The 12,275-nt window shown below is 47.0% G+C and overlaps 2 protein-coding genes across 6 annotated transcripts in view; one reads left to right on the plus strand and one right to left on the minus strand.

The window, feature by feature from the left end:
• LOC146196984 (uncharacterized) overlaps positions 1–12,275 on the minus strand; it is a 42,172-nt gene that overhangs the window by 2,490 nt on the left and 27,407 nt on the right. For 3 of the 4 annotated variants that reach the window (XM_084596426.1, XM_084596427.1, XM_084596428.1), the window contains 2 exons: positions 9,812–9,954; positions 6,078–6,296 (listed from right to left, as the gene is read on the minus strand). In XM_084596426.1, the coding sequence (XP_084452552.1) occupies positions 6,078–6,296; positions 9,812–9,954 (362 nt within the window). Of the gene's footprint in view, positions 1–6,077; positions 6,297–9,811; positions 10,051–12,275 lie in introns of those variants that run through there. The other variant, XR_014705653.1, reaches the window with a different exon arrangement.
• LOC146196985 (uncharacterized) lies at positions 1,484–5,070 on the plus strand. 2 transcript variants are annotated; one of them, XM_084598701.1, is made up of 6 exons: positions 1,484–1,683; positions 2,939–3,127; positions 3,501–3,620; positions 3,778–3,975; positions 4,359–4,456; positions 4,859–5,070. In XM_084598701.1, the coding sequence occupies exons 1-6, from the start codon at positions 1,536–1,538 to the stop codon at positions 4,880–4,882; spliced, it is 777 nt and encodes a 258-aa protein (XP_084454827.1). In that variant the 5' UTR covers positions 1,484–1,535; the 3' UTR covers positions 4,883–5,070. The 2 variants fall into 2 exon arrangements, with proteins under 2 accessions (XP_084454827.1, XP_084454828.1); XM_084598702.1 differs by lacking the exon at positions 3,501–3,620 and having other exon boundaries at positions 4,859–5,068.

Genomic DNA, 12,275 nt, shown 5'->3' on the forward strand with positions numbered 1-12,275 from the left:
AGTCCGATGCCCAGCTTGAGCAATGGTGATGTGCAATTGTGATGATCAGGCTGTGTCATGTTGAAGTTTTCACCTGTACGCGGAGGGGCCAACACATCAGGAAATATACCTTTCCTATGCTCTACAGAGTACATGCCTTTTTGCATGTACTTTTCACATGCATAGTATGCTGCATGTCTCTTGGTACATTTAAGGAATGCCTGCGCAGGCATGTCGCAAACAAATGCATGAACAATCACTAGGGAAGACAGCTTCACCATGGTGCAGTCCAAGCTCTAAAAGTGAACACTCTCGGGTTTTGAGTCCCCCATGTAGAGAGCTGCAAGGAAAGGTTCATTTCGCGAGCTTTCTTCGGCCCGCACAACCACAGGCCAGAACTGTTTCGACGAACTCCTAGATAAGGGCACACCATCGACGTTCATCGTCAGGGAAATCACTGAAGCGCTCACTGATATGGCTCCACTTTCTAGTTGCTGAATGAGGTTTCCAGTGACGCCAAAAAAGCAGTAAGTGCCACTTCCCATGCTGGTGACTACTGGCATGAGGCGTCCGCAGCAGTGTTCTGGCATCAGAAGGGAGGTCTGGGTGGTGCGGCTGCAGAATTTTCAGAAGCTTAGTGATGTGGGCGGCAAAAATGTTGTTATCTACAGCCCATGAACGAAGTGGGTCGTGCAAAGCCGGAGCTAAATCCACCTCACTCTCGCTTGACGAAAAATCGCGGAGCTCACTGCTGCATGAATACTGCTGTAGAATTTGTTCTTGAGACTCGGCAACTTCGCCAGTTGGCGGTGGATCAACGGGGCACAATGGAGAAACCAATTCTTCATCGTCATTGCTATGATAACTGGACTCACTGCTGTGAAACACCACCCTCTCAAAATGTTCCTCGGCAGTAGCTAAGTTTCAGCTTCTAAGGGACTGCTGTACAGTAGGGCTATCAGATTGGCAAAGTGCTGCTATTTTGGTTGCCCTGCGTCAGAATTTCTGTCTTCTTCCAACATCAATGATACACCACTATGTCCTCTCCATCGCCGATAGACACAGCTTTACTCGCAAACACGAGCGGTACGCATCATGGTGCACTGAAGGTCATCGACGAATGAGCAGTATGATCACTTGCTTCAGCTACGCACAAGTATCGGGGTTATAACAGCGCAAAGCTGATACAACATGATAAGGCGTGTTCAGGAGAAAAAGCCACTTTTCCGCGCTGCTACACAAGCATTACCCATGAGATGTGAACACACACTGGCTGGGCTTGAGCTTGGCTCGACTACACCTCGTTTGTGTGCCATACATTGCGTGTCTTGGCCAACGAAAGCGTTTATGTAATAAATAACCATAAATAAACAATTTTTTGCAAATAAAAAAACTTTCACGCAGTAAATTACTAAGCTTGAACATTAGCATAAATTAACAAATATTTATTTCATATTATTTTGCTGCGTTCAGGCAGTTCAGGCTTGGTTCAGGCGGTACCACATTCAATATGGCGGGACAAAAGAAACACGACGGCATGGCTCTTGTGGGGCTTTATGGAGCTTTTTCGCACGTTATGCCTTGTCTTGCCACTTGCCTGTGCTCGTGTGCATTTTGACTTTGAGTGCCTTCGTGCAGACTTCGCAGCCGCATTTCACGTGCGAACTCAATCTTCCGACTGCATGCACTGTTCATCGCTCACAGGTGAGTTGCTATTGCTTTGGTGACCTCCCTTTTAGCTTGTAGGCATATCTCAGACTGCCGCATCTGGAACCACATTGGATGCGCCACGCGTTTTCTGTTTATTCCTTGCTGCTTTGTTAATCATGAATTTCTTTGTCATTAACGACTGGCCATGCATTTTCGCAGCAGAACAGTGCTGCGCTGCCCCGCATCACAGATGTTCAGCAGAGCTGCTTGTGTTCTGATCAGGAGACAAATGCTGAAATTATTTTGCCTCTTTGGCGGTGTGGTCACCGTGACAGTGTCACGCTAACGCCTAAGTTGTCACGCCCGTGGCAAGAGCCGCATCATTAGGTCTGTGTGACCGATTAGTGTCATTAATCGTTTGCTCGAAGTGTGACTGAAAATTCATCTAGTTTGATAGCCCACAGGCCGCCGGTTGGGGCCACCGGCCAGCCATCTCGCTAACTAACTTGCTCAGTGTATGTATGCGCCCTTTGCCATTCCGGTTTAGCATTTTGGCGCTTTGTGTGTGTGTGTGTGTGTGTGTGTGTGTGTGTGTGTGTGTGTGTGTGTGTGTGTGTGTGTGTGTGTGTGTGTGTGTGTGTGTGTGTGTGTGTGTGTGTGTGTGTGTGTGTGTGTGTGTGTGTGTGTGTGTGTGTGTGTGTGTGTGTGTGTGTGTGTGTGTGTGTGTGTGTGTGTGTGTGTGTGTGTGTGTGTGTGTGTGTGTGTGTGTGTGTGTGTGTGTGTGTGTGTGTGTGTGTGTGTGTGTGTGTGTGTGTGTGTGTGTGTGTGTGTGTGTGTGTGTGTGTGTGTGTGTGTGTGTGTGTGTGTGTGTGTGTGTGTGTGTGTGTGTGTGTGTGTGTGTGTGTGTGTGTGTGTGTGTGTGTGTGTGTGTGTGGACTGAACATAGTTGGAAGTTAAGTATGCTGAAATTCTTTGCCACGACTGTGTTGCGCTGTTTTTACTTTAGAGATCAGCAGTAAACTTCTTGTTGATGAAAATTTCTTGCACATGCCGAGTAGGAGATAGTGTTTGCAGCGATTTAATTTCCTGAAACGCCAGCAATAAGTGTGCAAAGAAAACTAGTTTCAATGACATGCATCTCGCTCAGCTGCTGGCAAAATACACACTGACCATAAATTGACCCTCATTGATTGGAAACTTGAGCAGTGAAGTGCAACTCATTAGTGTCTCTTCAACAGAGGCGCTTAGAAAATAATGCCTTTGACTTGGCACTAGTGCTTGTTATGCTAACTGCGCTATATTCTTGCAGGATGTTCTACATCGTCGAATTCAGCAGTGCGGACGGAGTTGCTGCCGTCCCCAAAATTCTGGGTGTGGAATGGGGAAGCATTATGGCTGCCATACCGAACCCCGTCTCGTTGCCCAAGCGCTATAAAAGACTGCGAGGAGCCTGGAAAAGAATGGATTGCACACAAATGCCGAATCTTAGGCGAGACTAGTACGTCATTTTTTTTTTGTCACAAGATAGTATTGTGATTATAGGGTACTGTTGGAGCTTTAGGTTCTTGGTTGTGGCAGTGTACAAAGGCAACGATGCACATAAGTTAAGCACTGCCAGAGGGGAGAACTTTTACGCCAAAATGGTGGAATAATCACACATCATCTTAATTCAATGACTCTTATCAGTAATCGTGTTTGTTGCTCATTGGCTCAAGGTTCCTGTTATAGTGATATTGTTATGCTCTTATTTCAGTAATATTGTTGCTAAGCAGTTGTGAACGTTGCCTTTTCACGGGTCTGCTTACTATTTTAATTCAGTTTCCCTTTAGCCGTGTCATTCAATCTTTCTACACTGAACTCTTTGCTTGCAGCAACATATGCTGACGCAAAAAGAAGAGAGAAAAAAGCTGAAGAGGTGTCAGATTTGACAGCTGATGAGGAACGGCTGACAAAAAGGCCGAGAAAGCCCACCAAGAAGACGTTGTATGGAAGTACGAGTCCAGTTTTGCTGCTAAAATGTTTTTGCCTGATATGTTTACACTTTCTATATTAATCATGCATATTCCATTTGCTTTGCTGCTATATTTGTGAATGTTACTTTAGCAAGCCACTATTGAAATAACTGAATTGAAACATTTTTAACTGCAGTGTCGGATGAAGACGGCAGCAACGTCCCAACAAAAAAAAGGAAACAGAAGGCTCTTTTTGTTTGTGAGGAAAGTGAAAGCAATGAAAGCTGTGATAATCATCGCCTACCATCTACAGTTCCTACACAACAAGCCAAGCAACTACCATTCGTTGGCCGTCCTCCACCGAGACCAGCACAAGCAGAAAGCGGCATCCAAGGTAAAAACTTGCCTTGTGCCTGTAGTGGGTGTTGTAAGCAACATTTTACTGTGCAGTGCATGTTATAGCTCTATATTTGTGGTTTTATTCTGGCACAAATATATATTTGGCTAGTTTTTAAATTCTGGCCAGCAGTCCATTTTTGCTGCTGCGTTCTAATGTATTTTCTAATTTTTTTTCTTTTGCTCATTTAAGGGCTTCTGAAGAACCTTGTGCAAAAGGTGTGGATTCATTGAGTCGTATAATAGATTGAGATGCACAATTCAATGTATTCATAAGCGTGTTCACAGTTCATAACAGATGTAATGGGTTTTGTTAATTTGTAGTAAATATCAGTGTGTGTCTAGGTTTACTGCCCTAAGTCTGTGATATTGTTTGCGCAGTGGCCCTCCGGCAGTCTTGCCTGTTGGGCAAGGAAGTGGACATGAGACATGACATTGGCGACCATTTTCGCTACGCACCAGCACGCTGCAAAAAAACGGTAGGTCTGTTATGCTGTGTACGGAAGTTGGACTATCATTTAGTCTACTTGTGCATCAAGCTGTGCAAAAACTGGACTTGTCACAGTCACTTAGCTTACCAGCATATCATATGGAACAGCATAGGCAAAACCTATGGGACATAAAAGTAAACTTCTAGGATATAGTGTAAGGCCATCAATGTTGCATCAGCTGTAATTTTGATGGTTTTAAAAGCGGAAATTCAGTGGGTGTCCTGGTGTTCTTTATTTTTGTACTATCTGTCCAATAAATATTGGCACGCTCCACACACAAGTAATTCTGGTCCTGCAAATTTAGTTTTAGATGTCTGATTACTTTGTAAGTGCTGTCTTGAATTTTGGCTGAATAATAATCTTTTTTGTGTTTTTGTTCTTTTAATTTAGTGGCCTAATTCATGGAATGGATGACCTGGCAGCTATGTGATTGCTCGTTTCTTCATGGAATTGCTGACTCAACAGATGTACAATCATGCCAAATAAATTGTGTAAATGATCTCACATGTGCACCTGACGTAATTTTTGCACTGGCTGTGTCATTCAAGTGACCGGTCAGCAGTCAGCAGACCACGATTACTGCGTAACTGCCTTTTGGTGTGTGCCTTGTCGACATATAAGCATACATTAGTCACTTCAGGAAGGCAGAACGCACTCATGCACGATTCATCAGCTATGGCTGCACCTTGTCTAGTAGGAACAGATGGTGCGGGTTATGTAGCTTTTGCCTAGAAGCTCCTTGAGGAAGGTACCGCATGCATTGTTTAGAATACATTAAGGCAATGTACAGGCAACGTTTCTTTCGTCATTTTTTGTTGGTATAACGTTGAAATAACATAACGTCAACGTTTTCAGAACGTTGTAGAAACATTAGTGCATAACGTTATCTGGTGATCAAAAATAGTGACATTAGCAACAATCAGGCAACGTTGCTCTCTGACATTTGTGGCCATTCAGATAACGTTCCAGTGACATTTTGCGTTACCAGTGGGACCGACGCCATCAAAGGTGCAGGGGCAGGAGGTTTCGCTTTTCACAGCGGCTCACTGTCACATTAAAAGGCGTAGGAAGTACTTGTCACAAAGCAAGGTCATTGCAGAGAATGCGGGCAGTAATGCATCCCTCTACTTTTCAACACTGCAGGAAGTACTTGTCAGAAAGCAAGGTCATTGTAGAGAATGCGGGCAGTAATGCATCCCTCTACTTTTCAACACTACACTGCTAAATACGGTTGCATGCATATGAAAGGGTTCAATTACTGGCCCGGCTGGATTATAATAGCGTCCCCTTTAAATTAAAACGGAATGGTGGCAGTTTCCACTGTGCTCGGCTTTTTTCCCCCTACATTTTGAATGTTTTAAATTTCTCAACTATTTCCCCTCGAAAGGCCGCAACCACCATCGTCACCATCGGTAACGAAAGCATGCGAAAGCAGTTGATCTCATATAGTCCGCTGGGAGACTCTGAAAGTTGATGCAAGACGAAGAGGCTCTACTGGCGTTACATGTTTTCTAAATGTTCCCCGAGAAATAAATTTCATTGCGGCGCATTCTCTTCTCTGGCACGTGTCTAGCACGATGCAGCACTGGCATTCTCCCGGTGTGCGTACCTGTGCAACGTGTGGTAGGCGAACCAGGGCAGGACGGCGGCTGCGCGTGGCGTGGCGGCGAACATGCCGTGCGGTCCGGCCACGCCGTAGCCCTGTAGGCAGCAGAGCGCGATACCCAAAACGGCGGCCAGCAGGGTCTGGCGCAGCAGGCGCTCCACGCGGCTGCGCTTCTTCTGCGGCTGAGGTTGGCCCCGGCCCCCTTTGTACGCCGCCGTCAGTCTGGAAAGAAAATGTGCACGTTGCCGATCTCGCCACGTAGTAGTGCAACGTCGTTCATTTAGCCGGATGGCGGTATGCACTAAACAAAATTGCACCCTTAAGGTACATTTCCATGTCTAGTTCACACCCTTTAGAAGGAGTGCTTTGAGGTACTTGTGCACCTTTTAGTGGGTGCACTGTTATTTGCCGCACCCGTTAAAAGGGTAAACGTACCTCAGTACACCCTCTCCAGAGGGTGTCAGTTATACACGCGTAAAGTGCGCCATAGGCGCTTATAAAAGGTTATGATTACGAAGGGAAACAAATTCACGGGTACAGGCTAGTTTACACGCGAGCGACTGAGCGAAAATTTTGCGAAGTGTTGAAACTGCGTCACTATGGCACGCGACAGTTCAAAAGAGGTTTTTGAAACGTCGCCGAAGAAATCACGAGCGCTTTAGCTCGCATGTGAAACTGGCTTAAGCGTCATTGGGCGATTTTGAAGTGCAGTCATTAAAAATAAGCAAGAGAAAATCGACCCGTCGTAAAGGCCCGTGGTGGGTCGGTTTTACTAACCGGGTCGTCTCCCGACAATCGCGTGGGCCGACTTTGATGTGCCGAGAGAGAGAGAGAGAGGAAAGGGAATGATTTATGGGGTTTAATGTCCGAAAGTGACTCGGGCTATGAGAGACGCCGTAGTGGAGGGCTCCAGAAATTTAGACCACTTGGGATTAATTTAAGTGCACATTGCACAGCACACGGGCGCCTTGCTTTTCGCCTCCATCGAAAAGCGGCCGCCGGCCGGGATCCGATTGAGGAAATGGCTTAAGGCGAGTCTGGCTTGCAAAGGTCGCGACTGTATGTTTTCACGTTCCCTCCCGAGAGCGGGGTGACCTCTAATAAAGTCTTAGAGCATTCACTGTTACGCACACCAAAACGTACGCGCACGATCATTGTCCGTACACATGCACCTGCATGCCTCGCGCTATGCCTTCCTCGCCATCAAGTGCATGGCGCTCTCACTCGTTCTTGAGTGACCACCTTGGGCACGCACCCCGGGCTTCTCATTCGTACAGTTTTTGTCGACGTCGGGTAGGACAGCGGCTCGTAAGACGCCGTGATTACACTTTGGCACGACATTTGAACCCTTTGCGTAGTCGGGCTACAGCCCGCAAACACGCGGCATATATTGCACTCAAGTGACAGCGTTTCGCTGTCCGAAAACGCGCAAGTGTGCGCCCGCGTATTTCACAGAAAAAAATCACATCTACTCCAGCTGCTCAGCTGGAGGCGCGATCATATGATTGATTGATTGATTTATAGGAAGGGAAAGGCGCGGTAACTGTCTCACTTGCTTGCTGTGGACATCTCAACCGCGCCGTAGGGGAAGGAAGGAAGGTGGGCGTGAAAAGTGGAAAGAGAAAGAGGAGCCGTAGTGGAGGACTACGGTGTAATTTCGACCACCTGGGGATCTTTAACGTGCGCTGACATCGCACAACACAAGGACGCCTCTTCGTTTCGCCGCCATCGAAACGCAGCCGCCGAGGTCGGGTTCGAACCCGGGTACTCCGGCACAGTAATCGGGCGTCTTACCACTGCACCACCCCGGCGGTGCGCGCGCGATCATATGTCCTAGCCACGCAGCGTGCACTTCCGAGTAAGGGTTGTCAATCTTAAGATCTGCTCTCACCTGGACCCTGCCATGAAGTACTGATGAAGGAATAAGAGAAGGGGCAGAGGTTAAAATTCTAGAGGGAACTTTGGACCACTAAATTGCGATGAGGCAAAAGCCTTTGTTTCAAACGCCGAAGATTCCTGCTTTGTATTGCGTGTGCGTGTGGTGCGGCGTTCGAGGAAGCGGCAAATGAAAAGCGCAGCACGGACGCCTGGATCGGACGCCCGGCGGGGTATGCGGAATCGTCTGATGAAGTCCCCGCTGCGGTGGTGCAGTGGTTAAGATGCCCGACTACTGTGCCGGAGTTCCTTGGTTCAATACCGACCGCCGGCGGCTGCATTTCGATGGTAGCGAAACGGAGAGGCATCCGTGTGCTGTGCGATGTCAGTCGAAATTACTCCTCAGCCCTCCACTATGGCACCTGTTTCTTTCTTTCTCCGCTTTCACTCCCACCTTGCTTTCCTTACGACGCGGTTCAGGTGTCCACGGAACACGTGTGACAGATACGGACATGCAGGCGAGTCATGAGCCATTAAAGTCTTTCGCCTTAAAATCTGACAATGTAAACTCTATATTTCGCGATTTACGTAAGAAGCATACACGTCCCTAAAGTTTTTCCCTTTCTTCCTTTTTGATTTTTTTTTTCATCCACGCTGGAGGTAATCAATCTTTTATTCATCTTTTACCGGTTCTTCTGCACGCGCATGCGCGATCGCTTTGAGAGCGAGTACGGTACCGAGTTCTTTAATCATTCCAGTGGCGAAGCTTTATATGTGCAGTACAGCCCATGAATCAAATTGACATGACACTGACTGTTCCCAAATCTTGAAGTCACCTGACTTACTCCCAGCATTAATTCAGATGGGCGTATTGGGAGATACAAACAAGCTTCACTGCCTTGCTAACAAATCGTGCCTTCATCTGCTAATAGCCAAAACTTCGCTCTAGCTCATTCCGAATTTTATACGGAGAGAAGGGCCAGGGTCACATTTTCAGTCTCCAAGGGCAATCTTTTAGTTACTCTGTCGGAATATTTGTACAAGCTACTTTTATCTGTAGTTTCTGAGGTGGAGGTTGCATATTTGTGATAAACAGTAGGCATTTACGTTAAAAGGCTACGTGTTCTCCTTTCTGCATGGAAGCCTTCATTGCTTAATCTCCATGATAAGCTAGGCTTATAAAGATGTGACAGAGCCGCAGCGGCCGCTGCGATAAGCCGCTGTTCACATGACAGCGCGACAGCGCATCGAAGCTTTCGCGATGCTGGCGTCTCCCTGCGTCGCATCTGGAAGTTAAAGTACAGACCCTTTCGAATGTTTCTGCCATTGACATGTCCGGCCCGCCAGAAGTGCTTTTTGTTTGCCCAACTCCTCGCTGAGCTGCGACGCGCTTTCGGGTTTACATGCACCTTGATCTACCCCTTCCTGGCCTACTGAAAAACGAAAATTTCTACGGGGCAATAACCTCACACAATGTCATCAAATCACAGAGACTCTCATACGGTGCACATCATTATCATAAAATAATCTTCCATAATTTATGTTAATGTGCAAGACACTATGAGATCTTACGCAATTATATGCGACTTGTATGTGATTTCTTACGTGAATTGAGTGAGACTGTGTGAGAAAATGTGAGGTTATGCCACCAAGGAGGTTATATATTACAAAACCTCCTTGACTGCCACATACAATTTTTTCAGTAGGGATGGTGCAGAGACTTCGCTGCGACTGCATAGCAATGCGAGGCGTATATATGACACCGACGCGAGGTAAATTTATATTTCCGCGACTGTCGGCGCCATATGTAAACCCTGACAAAACACCGAGCCAGCTGACGGGCCCGAGGCGAAGCCACTCACAGTAAGGATCCGGCGGTCTCCCGGGAACGGGACCAGGACCGACTCGAGACGCCGGTTTTCGGCAGGGTGCTCCGCCTCAGCTCTCGTTGCACGGCCGAAGAAGGCTGCTGTTCGCTGACGCCGAACTCCACCTCTAGCTTGGACTGCGGCAGACGGAGACAGTGCGGTGCGGCTCGGTCTCGCAACACCTGAGTGTTCTGCGGAAATGCAGGTGCCGTGCTGCTCGGGTGCGCACTTTGCTGGGAACGTGCCATTAAAGAAAGAATTAACCCAGGAAGTGAAAACGCGTGAGATGAAAAGTGCGATGACATGACCTCGGCTATTCGTGCCTTCAAGCAAAAAGAACGCTCAAAAGCTCTCGAGAACTGTTATCGTGTCAAAAGGTTTACGTGATGTGTTTAAATGTGCTTAGGAAGCACTCATGCATCATACATCAAGTGTTTACAAGCTTTGCAAGATCGACGTGCTGCGCTCCATTGCCGGTATGTTTTTTTTTTCTTCACCCCTTCCAAAACTTATTTTACACTTTCGTAGCATAGTTTATAGTTAAGACGCGTGCAAAGAAAAGACGGCTGTGCAGTATGCATGCAAAACTGTGTCAGTTTCGAGAGGGTTAGGTTTCGCTACGAAACAAGAGTCGCACGTGGCAACTTAACTATTACGGTATACGCTCTGCACATCGTGAGTGAGTGAGTGAGTGAGTGAGTGAGTGAGTGAGTGAGTGAGTGAGTGAGTGAGTGAGTGTGTGTGTGTGTGTGTGTGTGTGTGTGTGTGTGTGTGTGTGTGTGTGTGTGTGTGTGTGTGTGTGTGTGTGTGTGTGTGTGTGTGTGTGTGTGTGTGTGTGTGTGTGTGTGTGTGTGTGTGTGTGTGTGTGTGTGTGTGTGTGTGTGCGCGCGCGCTCATAGTTTATAGTTAAGACGCGTGCAAAGAAAAGACGGCTGTGCAGTATGCATGCAAAACTGTGTCAGTTTCGAGAGGGTTAGGTTTCGCTACGAAACAAGAGTCGCACGTGACAACTTAACTATTACGGTATACGCTCTGTACATCGTGAGTGAGTGAGTGAGTGAGTGAGTGAGTGAGTGAGTGAGTGAGTGAGTGAGTGAGTGAGTGAGTGAGTGAGTGTGTGTGTGTGTGTGTGAGTGTGTGTGTGTGTGTGTGTGTGTGTGTGTGTGTGTGTGTGTGTGTGTGTGTGTGTGTGTGTGTGTGTGTGTGTGTGTGTGTGTGTGTGTGTGTGTGTGTGTGTGTGTGTGTGTGTGCGCGCGCGCCACGTCTGCGAGAAGAGAAAGTAACGAGGAAACAAGCAATTTCCGGCATTGGCGCAGCTGCGAGACACGCATCAGCAAAAAGTGCGTTTGCTGCACTTGCGAGAATTTAAACCCTCTCGACAGTTTACAAGATATGTTTCGAGTAAGAAACCTTGTTGCATTTTGCATGCCAAGCTTAGTATATACGTATATCGATCATCAGGCCTAATTTGTTCGTGTGCAGAAACGCACTGAATATTAAATGATTCTATGTATTCTTCTTTGTATACTTTCGCATCTGTTCAAAACGCAAATGAAGCAGCTATATTGTCTGTCCGACACAAACACACGATAAGGAAGTGCGTACAGATGGAAAGCCCAGACTATCCTTTTACCAGAAGCATATAGACACCTGACGTCACAAGAATCTGTTTCGACAGGCTAGTGGAAGAAAAGTATGTAATGTCAACACTTATTTAGTTTTCGCAAAAATGAAGCTAAGCTGAAATTGAAAGTAGCGGGGATACCATGACGGTTTTCTTTTTTCTGATCTGCGGATACACATTTCCTTAACGAGCCTTTCAGATGCATCGTTACGCACCGTCAGAAATTAGGTGCAAGCAAAAGCTCCGAGCGCTATTCAAATTTGCGGCAGATTTAGTTTTTAGTTTATACGCGTCAAACATTTTCAGCGTATATTTCTTGCTTACGTATTAAAATGGTCGCTCGCTTTTCGTCTTCCAGACTACCGCTAGCGCAATTTCCGACACGGCCCGTAATATGTTTTCGTTAGTTCCCGAACACGACCATCAAGGTGGAGATCTCTGCTAACTGACGGTTCAGCTAGTTAAAGAAGAAGAGCTCCAGACAACTAAAAAGAAAGGGAAAAAAAGACAGGACGCAAGGAGTACTTCTCGTCTTTCAGTTCTCGTTTCAAGCGCTCTTTCTGCGACAAGGCAGGCTGACAGAACGAATAACCAATGAGCGAGCAATGCTGATTGTGTCACGCCCCGAAGAGCTTTCTTTCGCACCAGCCATTCGCGCTTTATGATTACTTAAGGAGCGCTCACGATACCTAAGCAATGTTGTGCACAGGCGACTATTCGGCCATTATAAAGGGCACCGTGCAATGCAATTCTATAGCCGCACTCCTTTTGAAGGACTTTGGTGTGAGTCCTGGCCTCTCCTATATAGTTACTGGGTACAGCCCGTGAATGCCG

Source organism: Amblyomma maculatum, chromosome 3, assembly GCF_055883805.1.
Source record: "Amblyomma maculatum isolate TAMU_Amacu chromosome 3, ASM5588380v1, whole genome shotgun sequence".
NCBI classification, from domain to species: domain Eukaryota; kingdom Metazoa; phylum Arthropoda; class Arachnida; order Ixodida; family Ixodidae; genus Amblyomma; species Amblyomma maculatum.

Excerpts from the sequence above, each read along its gene's own strand:
- LOC146196985 (XM_084598701.1), top strand. The coding sequence starts at position 1,536 with ATGGAGCTTTTTCGCACGTTATGCCTTGTCTTGCCACTTGCCTGTGCT. Across the intron at positions 3,128-3,500 it reads CCGAATCTTAGGCGAGACTA|CAACATATGCTGACGCAAAA; the intron begins GTACGTCATTTT and ends CTTTGCTTGCAG. Across the intron at positions 4,457-4,858 it reads CAGCACGCTGCAAAAAAACG|TGGCCTAATTCATGGAATGG; the intron begins GTAGGTCTGTTA and ends CTTTTAATTTAG.